Source organism: Entelurus aequoreus, linkage group LG02 (assembly GCF_033978785.1).
Source record: "Entelurus aequoreus isolate RoL-2023_Sb linkage group LG02, RoL_Eaeq_v1.1, whole genome shotgun sequence".
Classification (NCBI taxonomy): Eukaryota; Metazoa; Chordata; class Actinopteri; order Syngnathiformes; family Syngnathidae; genus Entelurus; species Entelurus aequoreus.
The window spans coordinates 56,888,186-56,912,994 of NC_084732.1; the positions used below are offsets into that span (position 1 = coordinate 56,888,186).

Sequence of the window (24,809 nt, forward strand, 5' to 3'; positions counted from 1 at the left end):
TGGTTGCGTTGCGCCCACGGACGGAGGGGGGTGGGAGTCTTAAACCAAAGCTTAAACGATGGCATTGTGTGTGCGTGGACAGGGATACGGTTAGGCGGGTTATATCCTGTATAACATTAGCTGTCTTAGTGTAGAGGCAACCTCAGTGTCACTCCTTTTAGCTACCCTGATCTCCTTTGGCAATTTGTTCCTGGCCTGCTTGAACAGGACCCCGTCCCCACTCCTGTTGGTGTCCATCTGAGCCTGAAGCAGCTTCCTAAACTGAGGTGTAAACCAGGGCTTGTTGTTACTGTTTGTGCAAAAACAGAAATTTGCTCTGTTAAAATCCCCCAGAATTATGAGCAGGGAGTCAGGATGTTTTTTCTCCACGTCTGCAATATGGTCAGCCAGGGGCTGTAACGCTTCTGTTACGCAGGCCTGAGGTGGTATGTAAACACAGACCATACTACACGAAAATAACTAAATCGGTATACAGTTTATAAAAAACTATCCAGATGTGGGTTACATGTCTCCTTCAACACTATGCCATCTGTGCATCAACCTTCATTTATATAGAAGCATATTCCTCATCCCTTTGTCCTCCCTGAGAGGTCTTTTACGCGGTCTGCTCTGAAGAGCGGAAACTCCATAGAGAGCTGGTGCTCATCCAGTGAGAATCTCTGCGTAATTCTTTGGTTTAATAAGAACCGGGGAAAACAGTTTGGCTGAAAATTGTCCAATTAGTAGTTCGTCTCTAGTCAAAGAAACCAGAGGATGGCAGCAGAATACCGCAGGAATAAAGAAAACCCAACAACTACAAGAGAGCACAGTACCGTGGCAGCCATCCACTGCACCATCTTTATCAAAAAGACGGAGATGTAGAAAAAGATAGGTTGGACCCTTGAGGCTGAGACAGCGACAACAGGCGAAAGCTTAAAGTCCTTATTGACAGCTCACACGGAGAAAATCAGTTTACAAGAAGAAAACTAAAACAACTTGGGGTGTATGACGTAATCTTTTAAAGTGATGAGACTTGTGCACGGTCATCCTTCTTGACAACTAACGGACCAGAGTCTAGTGGCATGGAGACTTAGACAACTGAGGATCTGTCTTTGGTGCAGCCCTCTTTCGCTTTTCTAGCCATTGTGTTGCTTGTTACTATTGCAATCTTCCACCTGGTATTCTGTTGAGGCCATTCACGATTGCCCATAGATGGAGCTACACCACAGCAGTAAGTCTAAGTAACGGCTGAGGAGACATGTGCATTTGGCTCCACTTTTCACCTCCTTTAGAAGGTGTTAACCAGCGCAGTAGCTGAAGTAGCAAGCAGAAGCAGCATCCAAATGGACTACTTCATCTGTTACTGAATCAGTTGAATTTTACAACCATTCACCCTGGACACCCACGCACCCTTAAAGGGGAACTGCCCTTTTTTTGGAATTTTCCTATCGTTCACAATCATATGAAAGACATGTCGATGGATGATTTTTTTTTAAAACATTCTAAATATTAAATCAACATGAATAAAAGTCCGCTTACAGTTGAGCTAAAGGGAGCTCCACTATTCCGCCCATAAAAAACGATAAATAACTATTCAAAAAGTGCCAACAATACCTAATTTACATTTCGTGGCATGCATATTAACCAAGTATTAGTGATATTGTTATTATAAGTACTAACGCAGTCAAACTATTTACAGCGGCGCCGTGATCACAAGCTTGTGTGCCTATGTTTACATCATCGAGTGGTCTGCTGTTTCCTCGTTTCCTTGCTTCCTATAAGTTTATTGTAGATCATAAATCATGGGAAGTAGATGGCTGAGAACATAATCCAAATAGTTGGGACACATTGACAGCCTTTTAGGACCTGGAACTGGTGAGGAGGACACGAAAAGCGCTTGTACCCCCCGTTCCACCTCGTTTCTTCGCGAAGATTATGAGAAATGTATTTTATTTTATTTTTATTTTTTTGTCATAAAAAAATACAATCATGTGTGCTTACGGACTGTATCCCTGCAGACTGTATTGATCTATATTGATATATAATGTAGGTGCACTAATTGTAAGTGTGTCTTGTGTTTTTTATGTTGATTTAATAAAAATAAAAAATAAAACGTTTTTTTTTTTAAATTATTATTATTTTTTTCCCTTCTGTGGCCCGGTACCAATCAATCCACGGACCGGTACCGGGCCGCGGCCCGGTGGTTGGGGACCACTGGCCTACACGACCGACTTCTGGCTGCAGATAATGTTTCCCCTTTCCTTCTCATTCTCCTCGAATTGACCACTGCATTCGATACAGTTGACCATCACATCCTGCTCCAGTGTCTACACCTCACTGCTGGTCTGTCTGGTCCTACCCTGGAATGGTTCAGATCCTACCACGGAAAAGCACAATCCATTATTCCACCTGGGGAGGCCCCCAGGGATCAGTCCTCGGCCCAACTCTATTACACTATTCTTGGTCACATTATACGCAGTCATGGAATTACCTTCCACTGCGATGCAGATTATACACAACTCAACTCTACCGGAAAATGGACCCCTCTACCTCTAGCTCTAATCCCTCACCATTCCCCCCCACACTCATTGCTTTCCTGGGGAAGATAAAGACATTGATGAGCCAAAACGTTCTACAACTCAGCTCAAAAACTGAAACCAAATTAGTCGGCACCCCAAATCAGGTCCAGTCACCCCCCATCACTGGTATCTTCTTCTCCTGCCAAAACATCTCACTTTCCCCTCTGATCACCAACCTAGGTGTCATATTTGATCCACATCTCACCTTTGACTCCCACATCAAACAACTCTACATGAGCTCCTATTTCCATCTCAGAAATATTGCAAATTTCTCACCATTCAGGATGCAGAGAAACTCATCCACGCCTTTGTCTCCTCCAGGCTGGACTACTGCAACACACTTCTCATCGGTATCCTAAGCAAGAGCCTTCAAAAGCTTCAATATGTACAAAACAGTGCAGCTAAGATCCTGATAAGACTGCGTAATTTTAAACACATTACTCTAATCCTGAAATACCTTTACTGGCTCCCCACACAATACAGAATCCAATATAAAATCTCCCTCCTTTTCATGAGGCAACGCCTCATCCTATCTGAAAGATAGGGTCTAGAAGAAGAATTACTTTAGAAGGGGCCGAGCTACCATCTCATACATTTTGGCTCTACGTCGCATTACTGAAGAAATGAAAAAGCTCGACAAGCAATTCACAATCTTCTTTGTGGATTTTCGGAAAGCATTCGACTCTATCAATCTGGAAGCCATGGTCAACATCCGCCCCCTCTACGGCATCCCACAACCATTAAAACACTCTATGCCAACACTTAGGCTACAGTTATTACAGCTGATGGTAAAACCGCGTTTTTCCAAGTTGAGGCGGGAGTTTTACAAGGGGACACACTAGCTACTTTCTTGTTTATCATTATATCAGAATCAGAATCAGAAATACTTTATTAATCCCTGAGGGGAAATTAAAAATTTCAGCACAATCCCATTCAAGATCAGACAAACATTACAGGGAGACAAAACAGGATCGCTGACGGGTCTGCCAACTTCCGGCGCCCCTTACAAAAAAGGTGAGATACAGGTAAACAATGGGGGTGGGGTGGGGGGTGTTCTGCGCCTCTCTCTGGACACAATTAACCACAAAGGCCTACAGCTCCACTCGAGACGCAGCAGAAGGCAACTTGCCACACACCCTACTGACCTTGATTTTGCAGATGACATCGCTCTGGTCTCTGATCTTGTCACAAATCCTAAATCCCTTCTCCACTCACTGGAAAATGCCGCTTGCCTAATAGGACTCCATTGCAATGAAAGCAAGACTGAAGTAATCTTGTGAGTTCCAAATTGCTGCCTTTTGTCATCTTTTGGGAACAGTATAAACCAAGTAACCGGCTTCAAGTGTCTTGGGTCTTACATAATAGATGCCGCAAAAGATATGAAGTCCCGCAAAGCCTCACCATGGACAGCCTGCAATAAGCTGCATAAGTTATGGCACTCGACCATCGGTAATGAAACGAAAATTCACATCTTTAGAACGCTGATAGAGCCTATTCTCCTCTGTGGTGCAGAAATGTGGACTCTCACCACACAACAACAGAAGCGCATGGACGTAGTTTACACCAACTTGCCCAGACACGTCCAAAACATTCACTGGTCCGAGCATGCTACCTTAGAGCGTATACACGGATATATTATGCCACTATCTCAGAAGGTAGCAAAGCGAAGGCTCTCGTTGACTGGGCACTGCTATCGAGCCACTGGGGAACTCGTTCAGCCACTACTGCTGTGGAAACCTAGTAGCCCAGTCCGCTACAGAGGTCTCACCTTCCTAGATGTACTATCAAGAGATGGAAGGCTCGAGAAACAGGACCTGTCCGTAGTCATGGCGAACCACGAAGTGTTGCGGCATGTATTCAAGTGCGCCCCGGCCCCCAGGGTGATGATGATGATGATCTGAAATAACTTTTAATCCCCCAAAACCAGCTCCAGACACCTCCTGCCCAGCAATTCAACGTGCCTCCTCACACCCTACACCAAGCTTTGCACGATTGGGGACCATGCCTTCTGCTCATCTACATCCAGCCTCCGGAACATTCTCCTGAATGCATTTGTAACCCACAGACTAGTGATGGGTTGATGAGGCGTCATGAAGCGTTTTGACACATTGCAAATCTGTATTGATACTGTGTCGATACTGTGTCACTAAATACTGACATCTGTTGGACATTAAAAATCCCTACAGGCAACCTATGGACCGACTCAACTGACACTGATTTTATGACCTAGTACAGAGGTGGGCAATTAATTTTTTACCGGGGGCCGCATGAGCAACCCGAGCACTGCTGGAGGGCCACATCGACAATATTTCAATAGTATTTTTGATATACCGTAAGATAAACAATATTAATAATAATAATAATAATAATAATAATAATTGATAATAATAATAATAATTCCATTTAACCTAACTTAACTTTATACAAAATCAGATTGCTTTTGATGGTTTTATTTTCAACACTGTCTTACACAACACTTCCTGATGTATAATACAATGCAAACATTTCCATTTCTGCACAGGGTTAATTTCTGTCACTTTATCCTGCATCCTCTTTAAAAGTCCAACATTTTTCCCCATCAGATTTGGACAACCATCTGTTGTCACACCTGCCAGCTTGTCCCATTTTAGTCCTAACATGTCCAAACACGCATTTACCTATGTGAACAAGTCATTACCTGTGATTGTCCCTTTAATTGACTGCATGGCTGCCAGCTCCTCCGTGATTTGAAAGTCTGCAGTTATCCCACGTAAGAAGATGAGCAGCTGGGCGGTGTCACGTACATCGCAGCTCTCATCCAAAGCCAGTGAAAATAAGTCAACGTTTCCAGCGATGGTCTCAACCCGCCTCGTTACAGTGTGTCGGGAGAGTGACACATTCTCAAATGCGCCCCTCTTCTCTGGGCATATCAGCGCAACAGAGTCTGCTTAATAAACTCTCCGTCAGAAAACGCCTTACTTTTTCTGGCGATTTTGTGAGAAATGGCGAAACTTGTCCTGACGGCTGCATCTCTGGGGGTGTGAAATTTGGCAAGTCCTTGTTGGGTTTGCAGTTTTACCATCAACGCATCAGCCTCTCTTGCGTGCTCTTCATCAGACAGATTACGGTATTTTTCCTCGTGCTTCGTCGTGTAGTGGCGATTCAAATTATATTCTTTAAACACAGCAACCTGTGTACCACACATTAAGCACACGGCTTTACCTTTAATTTCTGTAAAGAAATACTTGGCAGTCCATGTCTTGTTGGAAAAACGGCATTCGTCATCAACTTTTCTTTTTTTAGCATGAGCTGACATCTTGGGGGTAACCGGGCATCACTTGTCGCTGTGCACCTTCACTCACAGGTTACACACGGACATACGTCCATAAATAACAATTTTCAAAATAAAAGCAGCACAGTCGTATTGCACGCACAACATAGATGTTTTTTAAAATGTATTTTGTAATTTGTGATTGCCGCTGTTCACATTCACCCACAATCACACACGCGCATACGTCCACACGGAAGTAATACAAATAACGGTTTTCAAAACAAAAGCAGCGCCGTTGTATTGCACACTCGACATAGATACTTTTTAAAATGTATTTTGTAATTTATGATTGGCCTCACGCGGGCCGGACAGGGACGCACAAAGGGCCGGATGTGGCCCGCGGGCCGTAGAATGCCCAGGTCTGACCTAGTATATACAATAATATAAACCAAGTCTTTGTATTTCATTTAGGATGATTTCATATCTTAATTTAAATAAAAATTTATTTTTATCTTTTTTAGATACAGTCAATAAATAATGTGAACATGTATCGTGACTAGGATGGTAGAAGGTGGGGATTGAACCCCAGTAACTAGCAACTCTCCGATTGCTGGCACGGACACTCTACCAACTTCGCCACGCCGTCATTCCTTCAACTTTCTCTAGTAACAGCATTCCATGATTAATATCAATAAATTAACATTAATAATAAATGACAGAAAAAAAGCACACGTATGACTGAGGAGTCATAGTGTAACTTTGTGTGGTGTTTGAGTTGTCCAACTTTTTGTGTGGCCATAAACGCACCAGTGGCTTAGTGGTATGCGTGTTGTTGACGAACACCGTTAGGGCTGCTTGTTGTCACGGTCACTCAAAGTTGCATTTCAAAATAACACAGAATAAATGTGTTTATTTTGTTTAGAATTCAGATGGGTTTGATTTGCTGCGCGGCATATATTTGCTGTGCGGCGCACAGTGTGCGCAGAGGACGCTTGAGCAGTGCGCAATTGCGCAGGCGCGCACCTTAGAGGGAACGTTGCTCACAGTGCGATACAGTTCGTGTATCAGTCACGTGACCAAAGCAGCTCATGACTTTCTAAAAGCGGTACGCGCACCGACACAGTGTATCGCTCTATGAGCTCAACGCATGCGCCGATGCATCTGTGTTGCCGGACCCATCACTACCACAGACAGTTGAATCCTTCAAAAACAACTTAAAACCTTCCTTTTCAACAGAGCATTCCCCTCCTTAGCACGCAATATTTTACGACTCACCTTCTTGTTTTTATACTTTTAAACTGTTTTTTAATAGTATGTACCCACCGTTGCAATTTGAGATTTGTCGAAAATGTAAAGTGCGTTATAAATACAATTCCATATTACTATTATTATAATTGTCTGTCATAGTGTACAAAACATAACCTGACTTAGACTTTCCGGCAGAAGAACAAACTAGAAATGTCATGGACACATCCTCACTTCAAGCTCTGGTACCTTATCGATTATATAGCTGCTGCACCAAAGACAAAGATAGTTGTCCAATCACAAGTCAGGCAAGTGAAGATCCGGATCCTCTGGATATGCAGCAGTGTGCTGACTAGAGGTTTTCTTTAATGCCACATATAATTAAATTTCCAACACCACTTTTATGTTGATACATTTGATGTTATTTTCCCTATGATACTAAAAACTTCCTGTCATTACGTTTTCCTGTCACTTTTTCCTGATGAATTTCAGTTAAATCCATTGGACCAAAAACAGGTGACCATGTTTCGTTGAAGTGCAAATAAATAACATATGACTAATGCCATTTATGTTTGTTCTCCTTACGTTTGTTGTACAGTTTGTTAATGATTCTCAAATGCTAATCCCAGTTTATTGCTAAACCCTAATTACACATGATTCTAAAATTATACAATATTTGCAGGCTAGCAGTGACATTTACAGTCTTATGTTTCCACAGATGATACACATCGCCTGTGTTTGTGCTGGACACAACGCCAGTAGAGATGTGGTCACACTTGTCAAATCTGTCCTCTTTCACAGGTGAGACAGTTGAGCAACATTCCTTTTTTTTTAAAGACAGAAAGAAAGAAATAACGAGTCTCTAAAAATGTTTTGTTGTTTTTTGTCCCCTTATCTGTCAAGTGTTCATTAGAGCTGTGATGTAATAAAAGTGCATCAAGTGGTGCAATCAGTACCACAAAACCCATCAATACCCTTGTTTAATCAAAAAAGACTTTAAAGCAGTCAAGTGTGGGCACTAATAAAACAGGACCATGCATGTAAAGGGCAGATCAAAAAGCTGAGACATGCAATTATACAGTACGCTGTTAGAGTTGCAACGATGCAAACTCCGTCCATACTTACTGTAGTGGTGGTAGGTGTGTTCATGGATGGGGAAGAGAGAGGTTGGGTAGGTGTTCAGCAGTCTGACAGCCTGGGGATACAGTCTGTTGTAGTGAAGGGATTTATGGTTCTTGGAAGGGAGCCGGATCTAAAAAGAACCGTTCCTTTCAAGGATCCGTTAAAAAGACTAGCTAGTTGTTATACAGTATTTTTATGTCACTCTATTTGTGGGATTTATTTAGAAATATTGACTATAGTTTTATTTATTTTTTTGTCTTGTCATTGTAAAAAATTCTTACGGTGGTGCCATATCCCCATACTTTGACAGTGACGTCACTATTTTTTAATTTTGCCTCACCTAAAAAATGTTGTAACACAAAAACATTTTGACAATACAAAAAAAAATACAGAAATAAGTAAAAATTCAAAATATAAAAAAGTATAAACAAAACTGGAATAGCAATTAGGACATATTAAAAATGTAAATTCCAAATTGTACTGCTGTACCTGGCGTGTTTTCGCTTGAACTATTTTACATATCCTCATCAGAACAATGAACCAAAGAAGTGAATCCAAAAGTGAATTTGTTTCCTATGATTCTGACTCACGTTGTAGTCCAGTCCAGTCCAGTTGCTCGTATGCGTTGGCAATTGTTGACGCTCATAAAAACTAGAGATTGACTGATGTTTTTTTCATAGTCAATACCGATTGTTAGTAGTCAAGGAGGCCAATAACCAATATTCATTTGAAGTATAAGGTATTTAAACATGAATAGTTTACCTCAGTAAACAGCGGACAAGGCTTTAATTAGTTTTTTCCAACATTATTTTTGAGGAAACGTCGGACCATTAGCAACATAATGTGGTGCAATATTGTTGTTAATTTAGCACCAAACACCATCACTTATTACTTAAGTCTAATGCTGCAGGTCAAAAGAGCATCAACATTTGCATTTGAAAATATGGGAAATCTCTTCATAAAAGTGGTAAAAATACGGGATTTTTCTACATTACAATAACTTGCCATTTACTCAATTGTAAAGTTTCCTCTTGAGGAACTCTGAAATGTTGCAAACATTTAAATAAAAACAATTTAGGCGAGACGTTTTTCAAGCTGGCTAACATATAATTTCTTCCTTGGTGCTTAAGAGCGTCTGAGAATGCTTCCTCTTTACTTATATAACACATCTCCTATTTGTCAAGATACAAGTCTGGATTTTTGACAGATCTTTTCTGTAATTTTCATGTCTATCCAACTCTGTAGCATTGTTATTTAATGGAATCACGTCACGTGAAACTTCCTGCGCTCCTTTAATGAGCCCACGCTCCAAATGCTGTGGACTGAGGCAGATCTTGCAGTAGCAAAAACAAACAAAACGGAACCGGTAAAGAAGGAAAAAAAAAACTGGTTTTCCAAGCAAAAAAAATGGAAGTTTTGAAAGCTAAGTGGAAGAGCTATACCAAGAGCAAGCGACCAACAGTGTTCGAGGAAGAGAAAGGGAGGGGTGGGCATAGTCGTGTGAGCCCTGCAGTGAAAAAAAAGGGTATTCTGCTTGAGCAGTGGTTATAACTATCTACTTCCCTCATCATCTATCTTTTTAAATACTAAATACTGGTATCATATTGGTATACATTCTATCTGCTGATGTAGTTCTGTTGTATTTGTAAAAAAAAGACTGATATTGATAAAATAAAAGAGGCCGATGCGGATATATGTCAAAATGCCAAATATCAACGCCAATTATCGGCCTGACCGATAATCAGTCGATCTCTGATAAAAAACATAATTACCGTAATTTCCGGACTATAAGCCGCTACTTTTTCCCCTCGTTCTGGTCCCTGCGGCTTATACAAGGGTGCGGCTTATTTACGGCCTGTTCTTCTCCGACACCGACGAAGAGGATTTCGGTGGTTTTAGTACGCAGGAGGAAGACGATGACACAATGATTAAAGACTGACTTTTCATATACCGGTAGGCTGGTTATTTTGATAACGTACAGGTGAGCACTTTGTATTACTTTGCACCGTTGTATTATTTGTACTCTGCACGAATGCTGTTCGCCATGTCAAAGATGTGAAAGTTTGATTGAATGATTGAAAGATTTATTGTTAATAAATGGGACGCTTTGCGTTCCCAAACAGTCATCTCTGTCCCGACAATCCCCTCCGTGGTAGCAGGAACCCCTATATACTACGGTAATTACACATCAAAACCCTGCGGCTTATAGTCGGGTGCGGCTTATATATGGAGCAATCTGTATGTTCCCCTAAATTTAGCTGGTGCGGCTTATAGTCAGGTGCGGCTTATAGTCCGGAAATTACGGTATATACAAATGGCTCCCAAATCGAGGGCCTGCAACTGCAAATCGTTGCAGAAAGAAACAACCGTTCAAAAGACACGATTCATTAGCAAACGTCACATCTCTGTAGCTGTTGGCCAGTCTGGTTTTTCTGGCAAGCATAGACTTGTATGTTCTACCTGAGGACAGCTGGTGGAAGAGGTGATAAACGGGGTGATACTGATCACAAAGGATGTTGTACGGAAGAATCGAGATCCCGTTTCTCTCTCGCCCTGTACTCTGGAGGAATTGTCTAAGCTCGAGAAGAGAGTGGCCACTACCAAACAGTCGTCATTTCAAAAAACAGAAAAGGAAAAAATACACATCAAAGAGACGCCATCTTGCCATCTTATGTCTTTAGCTTCCTTAGGCAGTGTAGGCGATGTTGGCGCTTTCCATCTGTCGTGGTGGTGTTTATGCCCCAGGACACGTCCACTGTCATCGTCACACCCCAAAAAGTTTTTCATCCTTTCCACCTCCTCTCTGCCAATAGACAGTAAAGGGTGGTTACGGTGTCCAGTTTTGCAAAAGTACACTATATTTTCCTTGGTCTTCTTGATCTTTAGGATCAAGTTATTGATTGCACAAGGGACATGCAGTCAGGGGAGGCAAATATTTAAAGTAAAAAAAGACTAATAAAAACATAAAATAAAATATTTATATTTGACCATTAAGTTTTCTTATAAATGTATTTCTTCTATGATTACAATCTGTTTTTCTGAAGTAAAAATCTCAAAATGTGCACATTTCCTCATCAAATAAAGAGCGTAACCCAATATAAGTCTGCCTGGTCCACTGCTGATCGGCTATCCTGCCTGCTAAGATGAGGCTGAGAGGCAAAGAGCGTGGCTTACTGGCTGTTGTTTTTGTCAGCATGTCGCCAATATAATGTTTGCAGAAACATTTTTACACCATGACTTCCCATTTTCTACAGTGTAAAACATATTTAATGTACGTGTGACATCATTATTCTTCCTAATCGGATGATAAATACAGAAAAATCCTACTGAGAGTTGCTGTAGTACTCTGACTCACCACACTGTCAATGCCCCATGAGTCCAGTTACTGTGCTTCAGTTCTCCATGCTGTTTCATCATTGCTGCCGATGAGTCTGATCACTGTAGTGTCGTCAGCAAAGTTGACAACCAAATTTGAAGAAAAAATGGCACAGCAGTCATGTGTGAAAAGAGTGTTGGGCGTGTAAAGAGTTTGATAGCTGTGCACATACCTTTGGCGTTAATAGAAAGGGTGGAGGAAGTGTGCCCACCAACTCTCACAAACTGTGTGCGATTGTTAAAAGTCCACAATCAAATTTATTGGTTAGTCCAAAGTCGTGTACTGTATTTTGATACGGAGTCTTTAAGGCCGGATTGTTTTAAGAGCCGACCCAAGATCAATGAAAAGCATCCCTGCGTAGGTGTTCTTCAGCTCCGGGTGTTGCTATGGACCATGGAGTGCATACTGTGTGCACTCCAGTAAGTCCACAGGTTTTATAATCCTTAAACAGGTATTCACAACTTTAAAACCAATTGTAAAATATTTACAGAACATAGTTTGACGTTAGAAACGCTATTTCTTTTGTGTTAACTAGTTTGTTTTTTTATTTTGTGCAAACTGAATAATATTTAGATGTGATCAGGGATTGTTTCTTTTGTCTCAATTTTCTAGGAGAAACCCTCTTCACTTCCATTTTATCACCGATGCTGTGGCCAACCAAATTCTGAGTTCTCTATTTCAGTCATGGATGGTCCCTTCTTTGCAAGTTAGTTTCTACGATGCAGATAAACTCAAGGTAAGAACCGATTAAGCACTTAACCTGATACCTCAACCCCCCGTTAAGAAAGCTGATGTCTAAAGATGCTCTAGGATACATAATTGTTTTTTAACGAGCAATGTGTGCGTGGATTGTGTCTACAGGGTGGGGGAGGGCACTGGTCGCATAGGTCTGGGTATGACCGTGTGACTATGTAACAGGATGTATTGTAGGACCTGCATTCACTTGCGTCAAGTGAGTAAACAGAGCAGACGACAGGTCACACAAGACTTCTACTGGATGCGGAATGGCGGACCCTCTGTGAATAGCGGCGTCACGCCACAGCTATGTGCTAAATATATGCAGAGCTTATGTTTTTGCTGGTGGATCAATTTTGCTAAAATCTGCTCGTGTGGGACAGGATGTCAGCCACACAAAATGAACTATAGTTTTACTTTACACAAGTCAAGTCAGTGCCGTCACAGACGCCGTTACGTTTCTCAAATGGGCAGGACCAAGTTAATTTGCTTCTGCTCCTTTGGAAGGACAGAATAAAATGTTTGTAGTTGCCTTATTACAACTCCCCTTATCACGTGATTTTGGACAGATTCATGAAATCTCGTAAAACTCTGCACTATTTCGTTGCCCGGCGGAGCCGCAACAGTGTGCATCATGGGGATTGACGGATGGCGAACGACGGAAATGTTTTGTGGCGGAGACGTTTAGCAGCCGTTTCGCATCCAGTGGAAATCCCGGGTTATAAATGTTTTTAGCTTTATTATATGTCATATCGCTTTGTTATACTCTATACCACTCTACAGTATCCCAAAAAAGTCAGTATTATTCCATTGCATCTGTTTAAAGAGAGAACCAGTCTTATTAAATCAACTTTAAATGCACGCTAGAGTCAGTATCTTTGTGAACGGCATCATTCAAACCAAGAATTTTGCTCACAACATTAAGTAAACAAAACCGGCTTACAATGAAATAGTCATGCCAGCTATCAACAAGGTACTCACAGGACTACAGCCGGTGAACAAGGAGCCACTGCAAAAACACACACACCACCGTCAGTCACCTGGGAACAGGCAAAGAGTGGGTCAGGACCCAATGCGGGGTTGCATAGAGGTGTCAGAGAAGCAGCAGGGGAGAAATTAATCATTTGTATCTACACTCTATTATTTATGTTAGACCAATACAAAATCCTGCAGCTAGCTGGCAGCAGTGCTAAATCTAATCAACTGTTCTACTCAGTAGAAGTAGTAAGTACACAGGAACACATTTGCACAGAGCCAACAGTGGTGGAAAGATGCAGAAGTTTGTTACAAATGAAAAGGAAAAAGGAGGAGTCTTCAGGAGCAAGGAAAACAAGTGCCGATAACCAGAATAAAAAGACCTGGAAGTACAGTACAACAAAGCATACATTGCCTTTGGATTTATAGGGATGAGGAAATGAGGAAAGAGGTGTGTGTTTGACGCCAGCCTTCTACCCTTTGCAACATTCTCTCTATGTGAGATGGATTTATCTACTGTTGCTGCAATAAAAAAACACAGATACCCGTTTAACATTGAGCAAGATTTAGGAGAAGCAAAATCAAGTTTGAAGTCCAGATTTAAATATATATTACCCCGAACGGGACAAGCGGTAGAAAATGGATGGATAGATGGATGGATGGATGGATGGGACAAGCGGTAGAAAATGGATGGATGGATATATATATATATATATATATATATATATATATATATATATATATATATATATATATATATATATATATATATATATATATATATATATATATATATATATATATATATATGTGTGTATATATATATATGTGTGTATATATATTTTTGTTGTTGTTGTTGTAAGAACTACAATATGAAACATGTTTTCAGTTAGTTCACCTTTTTTTGTTAAGTACATAACTCCACATGTGTTCATTCATAGTTTTGATGCCTTCAGTGACAATCTACAATGTAAATAGTCATGAAAATAAAGAAAACGCATTGAATGAGAAGGTGTGTCCAAACTTTTGTCCTGTACTATATATATCTATCTATAGATATTTATCTATATATATCGATATATATATATATATCTATAGATATATATTCATATACAGATATAGATATTTATCTATATATAGCTATATAGATATACAGTATATATACATATATGTATATATATATATATATATATATATATATATATATATATATATATATATATATATATATATATATATATATATATATATATATATATATATATATATATATATATATATATATATAAATATATATATATATATATATATATGTATATATATATATATGTGTATATATATATATATATATGTGTATGTATATATATATGCATATATATATAGATAAATATCTATATCTATATATAGATATATATTAGGGCTGTGAATCTTTGGGTGTCCCACGATTTGATTCAATATCGATTCTTGGGGTCACGATTCGATTCAAAATCGATTTTTTTCAATTCAACACGATTCTCGATTCAAAAACGATTTTTTTCCCGATTCAAAACGATTCTCTATTCATTCAATACATAGGATTTCAGCAGGATCTACCCCAGTCTGCTGACATGCAAGCAGAGTAGTAGATTTTTGTAAAAAGCTTTTATAATTGTAAAGGACAATGTTTTATCAACTGATTGCAATAATATAAATTTGTTTTAACTATTAAATGAACCAAAAATATGAATTATTTTATCTTTGTGAAAATTTTGGACACAGTGTGTTGTCAAGCTTATGAGATGCGATGCAAGTGTAAGCCACTGTGACACTATTGTTCTTTTTTTTAATTTTTATAAATGTCTAATGATAATGTCAATGAGGGATTTTTAATCACTGCTATGTTGAAATTGTAACTAATATTGATACTGTTGTTGATAATATTAATTTTTGTTTCACTACTTTTGGTTTGTTCTGTGTCGTGTTTGTGTCTCCTCTCAATTGCTCTGTTTATTGCAGTTCTGAGTGTTGCTGGGTCTGGTTTGGTTTTGGAATTGGATTGCATTGTTATGGTATTGCTGTGTATTGTTTTGTTGGATTGATTAATTAAAATTTTTAAAAAAAAAATAAATAAATAAATACAAAAAAAAATAGATTTAAAAAAAAAAGAGAATCGATTCTGAATCGCACAACGTGAGAACCGCGATTCGAATTCGAATTCATTTTTTCCCACACCCCTAATATATATATATATATATCAATGTTTACAGTTTTAAAATCTTTTTAACGTCAATGTGTTAGCTGTATAAAAAAAATGCACAACCCAATTATTCACTGTTTTTTTGTGTATTAAGAATCACACAGACTGTTACAAATGTACCTAATAAACTTACAGTAAATTGATAATTGGTTTAATGTTTGCCACCAACAGCGTAGATGTTCAAGGGTTTTAAAAAAATAATATGGAAAAGTTGTGTGGGCTGTAGTTTAAATCTCAATAGGTCGTAGTTTGCCAATGTGTGGTGTAGCCTTTAAATTTTTGTGTTGAATACCTGAATCTGTGTTAGAAACGATACAGTGAGTTATCTTTTCTTACTGGTACTTTATTTGATGCTCTTATAATGAGATCCATCCATTACAAGAGCAGTTTCAAACTTCCTACATGCTAATGTTCTATTTCACTTCATACTGTAACAGAGATGTTTATTATCTCTGCCAGTAGGTATATGTAATCGCCGAGGTTTGTTTGTCCGTCTGTTAGTTTCTGAAAGTTTCCAGAAAAATCTGCCCATATGGAGCAAGTTTTTAGAATTTGGGGGTAATCCATATCATTTCTAGTAAGTAACCTTACGTTTATGTTATTAGGCTCGACATGTGTGTGTATGCTAGTGCTCCTGCCTCCACCCACAGAGACAAAGAGGGTATATAATTTACAAGAGGGTTCACTCTATTTAGTTAATTCCGCTATATAACACAAAAAGTGAACCCTTTTGCTGCTTGTTGAAAGAAACAAACAAACAAATAAAACACACAGGTATAGTTAGCAGCATAACTCAAAAAGCAATGGGCAGATTTTAATGAACCGAAATAGCAGCACTGTTGGTTAAAAGTAATAAATGTCGGTTTTGATTACTTTTCTATCAATTGCCACACCCTAATGCAGGGGTGGGCAATTAATTTTCACCGGGGGCCGCATAAGCAACCCGAGCACTGCTGGAGGGCCACACGACAATATTTCAATTAAATTTTGCTCAATATTATTTTTGATATACCATAAGATAGATAATAATGATGATAATAATTAATAATAATAATAATAATTTCATTTAACCTAACTTAACTTTATACAAAAGCAGATTGCTTTTTAAGGTCACTTTATCCTGCATTATCCAACATTTTTCCCCATCAGATTTGGACAACCATCTGTTGTTAAAAATAGTTTTTAATCATATCTATTCTATATTGTTTTTTATATTGGTTTTATATGTAATTGTTTTTTTCTTTTTATTCAGTCATTGGTGGAGCTAAGGATAATATTTGAATATTGTTTGTAATATTGTTGTGCAGCACTTTGGAAACATTTTGTTGTTTAAATGTGCTATATAAATAAAGTGGATTGGATTGTCACACCTGCCAGCTTGTCCCAACACGCATTTACCTCTGTGAACAAGTCATTACCTGTGGTTGTCTCTTTAATTGACTGCATCAGAGCTCTCATCCAAAGTTAGCGAAAAACAGTCCTGTCTCCGGGCATTATCAGCGCAACAAAGTCCAATAAGCACTCCTTAATAAACTCTCCGTCAGAAAACGCCTTACTTTTTCTGGCGCTTTTGTGAGAAATGACGAAACTTGTCCTGACGGCTGCATCTCTGGGGGTGTGAAATATGGCACAAAGTCCTTGTTGGGTTTGCAGTTTTACCATCAACGCATCAGCCTCCCTTGCGCGCGCTTCATCAGACACATCCCGGTATTTTCCCTCGTGTTTCTTCGTGTAGTGGCGATTAAAATGATATTTAAACACAGCAACCTGTGTACCACACATTAAGCACACGGCTTTACCATTAATTTATGTAAAGAAATACTTGGCAGTCCATCTCTTGTTGGAAACACGCCATTCCTCATCAACTTTTCTTTTTTTAGCGTCTCATCACTTGTCTCTATGCACCTTCCCTCACAGGTTCCCTCCGGACATACGGCATAAATAACACATTTCAAAATAAAAGCAGCACAGTTGTATTGCGCGCACGACATAGATGTTTTTTAAACTTTATTTTGTAATTTGTAATTGCGCCGTTCAATTCACTCACAATCGCACACGCGCATACGTCCACACGGAAGTAATACAAATAACGCTTTTCAAAACAAAAGCAGCACTGTTGTATTGCACACTCGACATAGATACTTTTTTAAATTTATTTTGTAATTTATGATTGGCCTCACGCGGGCCGGACAGGGATGCGCAAAGGGCCGGATGCGGCCCGCGGGCCGTACAATGCCCAGGTCTGCCCTAATGTGTAGTGTTCTGTATGGCAGAGGACCTAAAGCAACCAAATAACATTTTTGTCTTGTGTCAGTCGGAGGTGTCATGGATACCAAACAAGCATTACTCAGGTATATACGGCCTGATGAAGCTGACGCTAACCAAAGCCCTTCCACCTGACCTGTCGAAGATCATCGTTCTGGACACAGACATTACCTTTGCCACAGATATTGCTGAACTCTGGGGTGTTTTCAGAAAGTTCACAGGTAAGATAATTTCTTTTATACACATAGAACAGTACTTGTATCGACAGAAAGTGTTGAAATAATGAATGTAAATGTTCTCAGTTGAGAGGATTTGTTAATTTAAACTGATCAAAAGGCACAGGCAATACTGCAACATTTGGTTTTGAGTGTGCATTAAATAACGGCGTAACAGAAGCCATTACTTTTTTTTATAGTAACAAATAATATAATTACTAGTTTTAATTGTATGCAATATTACCTGTAGAGAAATGTGGCACGCTAATAGATTCTCATGAATTCAATCTCAAATCTTTGATTTTTCCAAGACAGGCCTACTAGTAGCTGTTACTTTTTTGTGATCACTGTGATTGAACAACGACACAAAACTTGAAGTCACGAGTATTTGGAACCAAAACATATAGTATTGGGCTTCAAGATGAAATCAACTATAAAGCTTTAGGAATTATTAGTACAGTGATAACTCATCTTACAAGCTCAATTCATTGACTATTAAAAAAAAAAAAAAAAAAAAAAAAAAAAACAGATTTCCTGGTATTGTACCAAAATAACTGATTGTGAGAATATGAAATATTTTAAAGCAAATCCTCCATGAATTACATTAAAACTAATAGTCATTTCATGACAAAAATACATATTTTATGGCCCTTTTAATTATCAAAAAAATATATATATTTAATGTAATTTTTATCTAATGACTATATGTACAGTTTTGAAGCCATTTTTAGCCGTATTGAAAGGCAACCTTACAGAAAGAAACACAAATTAATTGGTCAGTAACTTGGGCTGCAACTAAAGATTATTTTAATAGTCGACTAGTCAGCGATTATTTTTTTGATTAGTCGACAAGGCAAACGATTATTAATATTAAAGAGTTGTAATCATTTGTAAAAGTTGTGCAGACAGAATTAAAAAAGATGAAGCAGTCATATTTTTTGTGTGACAAATGCTTGGTTTGGATCCATAGATATTCTGATGTTCTTCATTGTTGGCCTTGTTTATTCCCAGACAAACAGGTTATTGGTCTGGTGGAGAACCAGAGTGATTGGTACCTGGGAAACCTGTGGAAAAATCACAAACCCTGGCCTGCACTTGGCCGAGGCTTCAACACAGGTAGCATCCTGACATGAGATGACAGTATGTACAGCATGTATCTCCAATGCTGCACACTGGCAGATGATGAAAGTAATTCAAGTCATATTTATATTATAACATTAGGTGTCATTCTCCTGTACTTGGAGAGATTGCGGCGAATCAAATGGGAGCAGATGTGGCGTCTGACAGCAGAGAAAGAGTTAATGAACATGCTCAGTACATCGCTGGCGGATCAAGTGAGAACAAACTGAAAAAATAATGTCTCATACAGTGGTACCTCAACTTACGAGCTCAATTGGTTTAAAGACAAAGCTTGTAACTCAAACACATGTACCTCAAATCAGTGTCCCCGAGTGAAATAATTGAAATCAATTGAAATTCATTAAAACACACCACAATTGCAACATGTGACATGTCTTTTAAAAAGAAAAACTAACTGTTTAGACAAATACTGTATGAAAAACAATACAACAGAATGTAATACCAACAACTACAGTAGTTTTCTGAAGTAATGTAATACCAATGTACAATACGGCGACAGTTCACCCTCACCATGCCTGGACTGCTTTGTCATGGTGCAAGAAGTGCCGCTCTAAAAGCTGGTTGTTTATACTTAGGAGAGCAAACTTCAACAATATCTCCTGAAGCTGCTTCCCTGTCAAACACACCATCAGCAGCTTCTCCATATTTTCATGGACAATTGTTCTCCATTTTAGATAGTAAACGCATATGGCTGTCTTAAAAGCTGGATCCTGCTTCAGTTTGGTACACTAGCAGTGCCACACTCCAAATGCCCCGCCAAGTCTGCTACACACTTGATTAGGTTTTTAATGAGTTATCTATTCAAGTTAATGAATATAGTCTTCTTCTTCTCAGCACTGTCCTTCTCACTTACTCTCTTTGTAAACTATGTTTTTTAACATTGCTATGCCAATCTCTAGCTATAAGCTATTACCAGATGGCTTGAGAAGGATCTTATAAGGTTCATTTTGGCCCATTTGCTATGCCACCTGGCGGGAGGGAGGCTAGTAACAAAAATGTATGCTCGCAACTTAAATTACTGTATAACTGAAAGCCGAGAGACAGTCGTATCTCAAAATACTCATAAGTTGATGTTCCACTGTTTTCAGGCAAACACAAACACCGATATTTTTAAAAATACATATTTTTCCACTCCAGTGTTGAAAACATCAGTGGCCTAGTGGTTAGTGTCCGCCCTGAGATCGGTAGGTTGGAGTTCAAATCCCAGCCGAGTCATACCAAAGACTATAAAAATGGGACCCATAACCTCCCTGCTTGGCACTCAGCAACAAAGGGTTGGAGTTGGGGGTTAAATCACCAAAATGATTCCCGGGCGCGGCGCCGCTGCTGCCCACTGCTCCCCAAGGGGATGGGACAAATGCAGAGGACAAATTTCGCCACATCTAGTGTGTGTGTGACAATCATTGGTACTTTAATCTTAATCTTAATTTATATGGTCTGAGTTTCTCAAAAACTGTTTTAATCTCCTTATTTTTACACAAAATGCCAAAACACACACAAATATTATTTTAAAAATAACTGTGTTGGTGTGGACATATCGCCACAGTTTGACGGTAAAGTAAAATAATAAGTAAAAGCTTCTTATTCTTTTTAGGACATCTTCAATGCCTTCATAAAGCAGAACCCAGTCTTGGTCCATCAGTTGCCCTGCTTCTGGAACGTTCAGCTGTCTGATCACACACGATCTGAACTCTGCTACACTGATGTTTCTGACCTCAAGGTACGCTTCAACTATGTTTCAGTCATAGCCAACCCCTCAGGTCACAATTATCGCAAATATTAACCTCTACCGGGAGGTTACGTAAACGTGTGGATAGTTAGTTATAAAGCAACATAGCTCAAAATATGGGTGGATTTTGATGAAACTTTCAGGAAATTTAAAAACGAGATAAGAACCAACTGATTGGATTTTGGGGGTGCTGCATCATGATCTGACAAACATGCTGCCTATGTGGGTTGTGTTGATAAGTCCTGTTTTTCTAAGCCAACATTTTTTTTTTGTCCCGAAAGGTGCTTGTACATTTTGTGAGTAACGGGATGGGATTTTTTTGGGCTTGTTTTTGACAGTGTGGTTGCTTATTTACACTTGCTTTTTTGTCCCCACTATAAAGCAAAACATGTGTGCGCTGGTATTGAGTTTATCCTTTCTACACGTTTCCTGATAATCACACACCTGGTCGACTTGACATGGCCCCAAACACACTCATCCAAATTACATAATTGCAACTTTGCCAGAACCCAGACTGACGGAGAAACGGATGATGCAATAAAGTGACAATAAAATGCTCTCACTGCGGAAAAATGTCATACATACATATATACTGTATATATTCAATCTGCCAGAAAACATTTATTTTGGTAGAAATGTCACAGAATAAAATTACAAATTATATTTGACAAACCATGATCGTATTGTAAGATGATTTTTCGTTATTTTGAAAAATAGCGCTATTATTGTCAAGCCGGACGCGTGTGATTGGTATGAGAAAAGACTTGACATATTTTGACGAAAGTCTCAGAATAAAGTGACTTTAGACTTCCTTGCTACCGTCTTTTTTTCTACCATGCTTTTATTCCATCTTAATAAAGCAGTTCAAATAACAATCTACATTTTATATTTTCCACTGCAATCAAATGTAATGTAAACACAGATGTGAAGCTCCTCAACAAGCAGCAAAGGGCACAAGCAGAAAAGGGCGCAAGCAGCGTTCGCTCCAATGATGCCGTCTCACGGCCATTAAAGATAAAATTGTCTTGTCTTGTCCTTAGAACAACTTGTCATGGCTTTGGACCTGAGACTTCTATAATGTCTCACTTTCTTTGTGCATTTTTTACCCGGTTGAGGCTCCCCAGTAACTGGATGGCATCACATTTCCTCAATCTACAGAACAGGCCGAGGGTGAAAAAGGAGTCATGATGATTGTAGCTTTGTCGTGATGGGTTTGAGGAGATTAGTGTTTGAGGAGCGGAAGTTGCAGGTAGGGGATTGAGGGGAAACTAGGTCCTTGAGGTAGGAGGGGGTGTTGCCGTAGATGCATTGGTGAGTGAGCAGGTTGATCTTAAATTGGGAGCCAGTGGAGTGATTTGAGAATAGGTGTGATATGATCATGCTTGCGCACTCTCGTCAGGATCCTCGCTGCGCTGTTTTGAATGTACTGGAGCTTTTTGATGCTCTTTTTGGGGACCCTGACGAGAAGTGTGTTGCAGTAATCAAGCCTGGAGGAGATAAAGGCATGGACGAGTCTTTCAGTGTCGGCTGGGGTGAGTGAGGGGCGGAGTCTTGAGATGTTGCGGAGGTGAAAGATAGAGGTTTTGCACAGATGGTTGATGTGGGCTTCAAAGTTCAGGGGAGGGTCCATTTTCACTCCCAGGTTGGTGACAACTGGGGAGAGTGTCAGGTCCTGTCCAGAGAAGGTGATGCTGGTTATGGGGCATGCTGGTTATGGGGCATGCGTTGATCTGGTGTGGGGTGCCTATTTTCATGACCACTGTATTTGAGCTATTGAGCTGCAGGAAGTTGATGCTCATCCATGCCTTTATCTCCTCCAGGCGGGTGGTGAGAATGGAGAGGGGCATTGGAGATGAGGGTGAGGTTTGCATTGTTTGCAGGCAGAGCTGCGTATCATCAGCATAGCAATGGAAGGAAATTCCATGCCTACTGATGATACGGCCAAGGGGTAGCAGATACAAGGTGAACAGGGTGGGGCCGAGGACAGATCCCTGGGGTACCCCGTAGGTGACAGGCAGGGTGCGCGAATGTGAACCTCCCAGAGAGACATATTCTGACCGACCGGAGATGTAGGACTTGAACCACTGTAGTGCTGTATTGTTGAGACCGATGGTGGATTGAAGGCGACTGATTAGGATGTTGTGGTCGACAGTGTCAAATGCGGCTGTAAGGTCCAGTAGGATTAACAGAGAGGGGGAGCCGGCGTCCGCCGCCATCAGGAGGTCGTTAGTGACCCTGACCAGGGTGGTTTCTGTACTATGGGCAGAACGGAAACCAGATTGAAATTTTTCGCTGATGTTGTTGAGTTTGAGATGAGTTTGAAGCTGTGAGGAGACTACTTTCTCCAGTATTTTAGAGAGGAATGGTAGGTTTGAGATGGGCCAGTAGTTGGAGAGGGTGTCTGGGTCAAGGGAGGGTTTTTTAAGAAGAGGGGTGAGGATGGCGGTCTTAAGAGCTGATGGAATGTGGCCGGCCTGAAAGGAGAGGTTGATGATGTTGGTGATCAGGGGGCTTATTGTACAGATGTTGGTTTTGACTAGGGTGGTGGTGGTGGGCACAGGTAGAGGGCTTCATTCCTCTGACAATGTCCTCGATCTCTTGCTGTGTAATGCTGGTGAAAGATGAGAGGGGGTTAGGGATCAGAGGCAGTGGGACGATGGTTGGGACAATTTGAGTGACGGGGCCAGAAAGAAGGGAGCGGATGTTGTCTACCTTAGTTCTGAAGAACTCAAGGTAGGTGTTTCATTGATCAGCTGTTGTGTTATGGTGTTTGGAGGTTTGTGGTTGCAGAAAGTGGTTGACGGTGGAGAAGAGTGTTTTAGAGTTGCCAGGGTTTTTGTTGATTATGTTGGAGTAAAATTGTGACTGTGCCTCCCGAGAGATCTTGCATAGGCCTTTTGATGTTCCCTAAAGGCCTGTCTGTGGACAGTTAGCCCAGTGGAGTTTCGCCGCCGCTCCAGAGCCCGCCCGGCCGTCTTCATTTTCCTCAGCTCGGGTGTGAACCAGGGGGCTGAGTGTGAGAAGGTGACTGTACGGGTTTTAACAGGGGCGTGGAGGTCGAGGAGGTTTTTCAAATTGGTGTTGTAGTGGTCGACTGCATCGCTCAAGGATGGGGGGATTGCAGCAGAGAGGAGTTCCAGGTCGAAGGTGAAAGTGGCTGGGTTTATGTTTTTAAAATTACGGAAATTGATTTGGCGTTTGGGCTTGGTATGAGAGGTAGGGAACGGTAGCTCCATGGAAATGACCTTGTGGTCAGACACGCCCAGTGAGTAGGCGACCAGATTATTGATGGGAATGTAGTCTGATGACCAGGTCAAGAGTGTGTCCCCTGCTGTGTGTGGGGGTATCCACATGTTGAGTGAGGTCCAGAGAGTCCAGGAGTTATAGGAAATCAGATGCAAATTGGCAGGATGGGTTGTCCACATTAATGTTTATGTCTCCCAGAATTATGACATTTGTGGATATTGAGCAGAGGGTGGTGAGGAGGTCAGAAACTTCGGAGATGAAAGTTGTGTTTTGTTTGGGTGGTCGGTAAATGAGGAGCAGGGTCATGGAAAAGGGAGGTTTACAGTTGAATGCAAAGCATTCGAAAGTGGACAACGGTGGCAGGAGGACAGGGGACATTTCCAGGTGGTCCTTGTGGAGAATAACTATGCCAACACCACGCCCCGTGCTGTGGGCCTTCTCCAGGTATTCATAGCCAGGAGGGCATGCATGGTTTAGGTTGATAAAGTCCTCTGATTTGTGCCAGGTTTCAGTGAGACACATTAGGTTTAGTCCCTTGTCGAGGATGTGAGCATGACTGAGTGCTGTTTTGTCAGTGAGAGATTGAACATTAAAAAGTTCAATTTTGAGTAATGGCGAGGGAGTAAATCTCTGGAGAGGGCGAAGTAGATTGAGATCCACTCCACGTTTATTTTGCAGCCTGGTAAGTAGAAGCCTCACGGTGTGAGCAGTGGAATC

The 24,809-nt window shown here is 40.2% G+C and overlaps 1 protein-coding gene across 9 annotated transcripts in view; it reads left to right on the plus strand.

Annotated features, from left to right (window-relative positions):
• large2 (LARGE xylosyl- and glucuronyltransferase 2) overlaps window positions 1-24,809 on the plus strand; it is a 161,682-nt gene that overhangs the window by 112,295 nt on the left and 24,578 nt on the right. For all 9 annotated transcript variants that reach the window (XR_009822165.1, XM_062029639.1, XM_062029689.1 and 6 more), the window contains 6 exons: window positions 7,772-7,854; window positions 12,164-12,287; window positions 17,812-17,983; window positions 18,989-19,093; window positions 19,199-19,311; window positions 20,712-20,837. Coding sequence is in view for 8 of the 9 variants with exons in the window: in XM_062029639.1 (XP_061885623.1) it covers window positions 7,772-7,854; window positions 12,164-12,287; window positions 17,812-17,983; window positions 18,989-19,093; window positions 19,199-19,311; window positions 20,712-20,837 (723 nt within the window). In the remaining variant the exon portion in view is untranslated. The remainder of the gene's footprint in view (window positions 1-7,771; window positions 7,855-12,163; window positions 12,288-17,811; window positions 17,984-18,988; window positions 19,094-19,198; window positions 19,312-20,711; window positions 20,838-24,809) is intronic.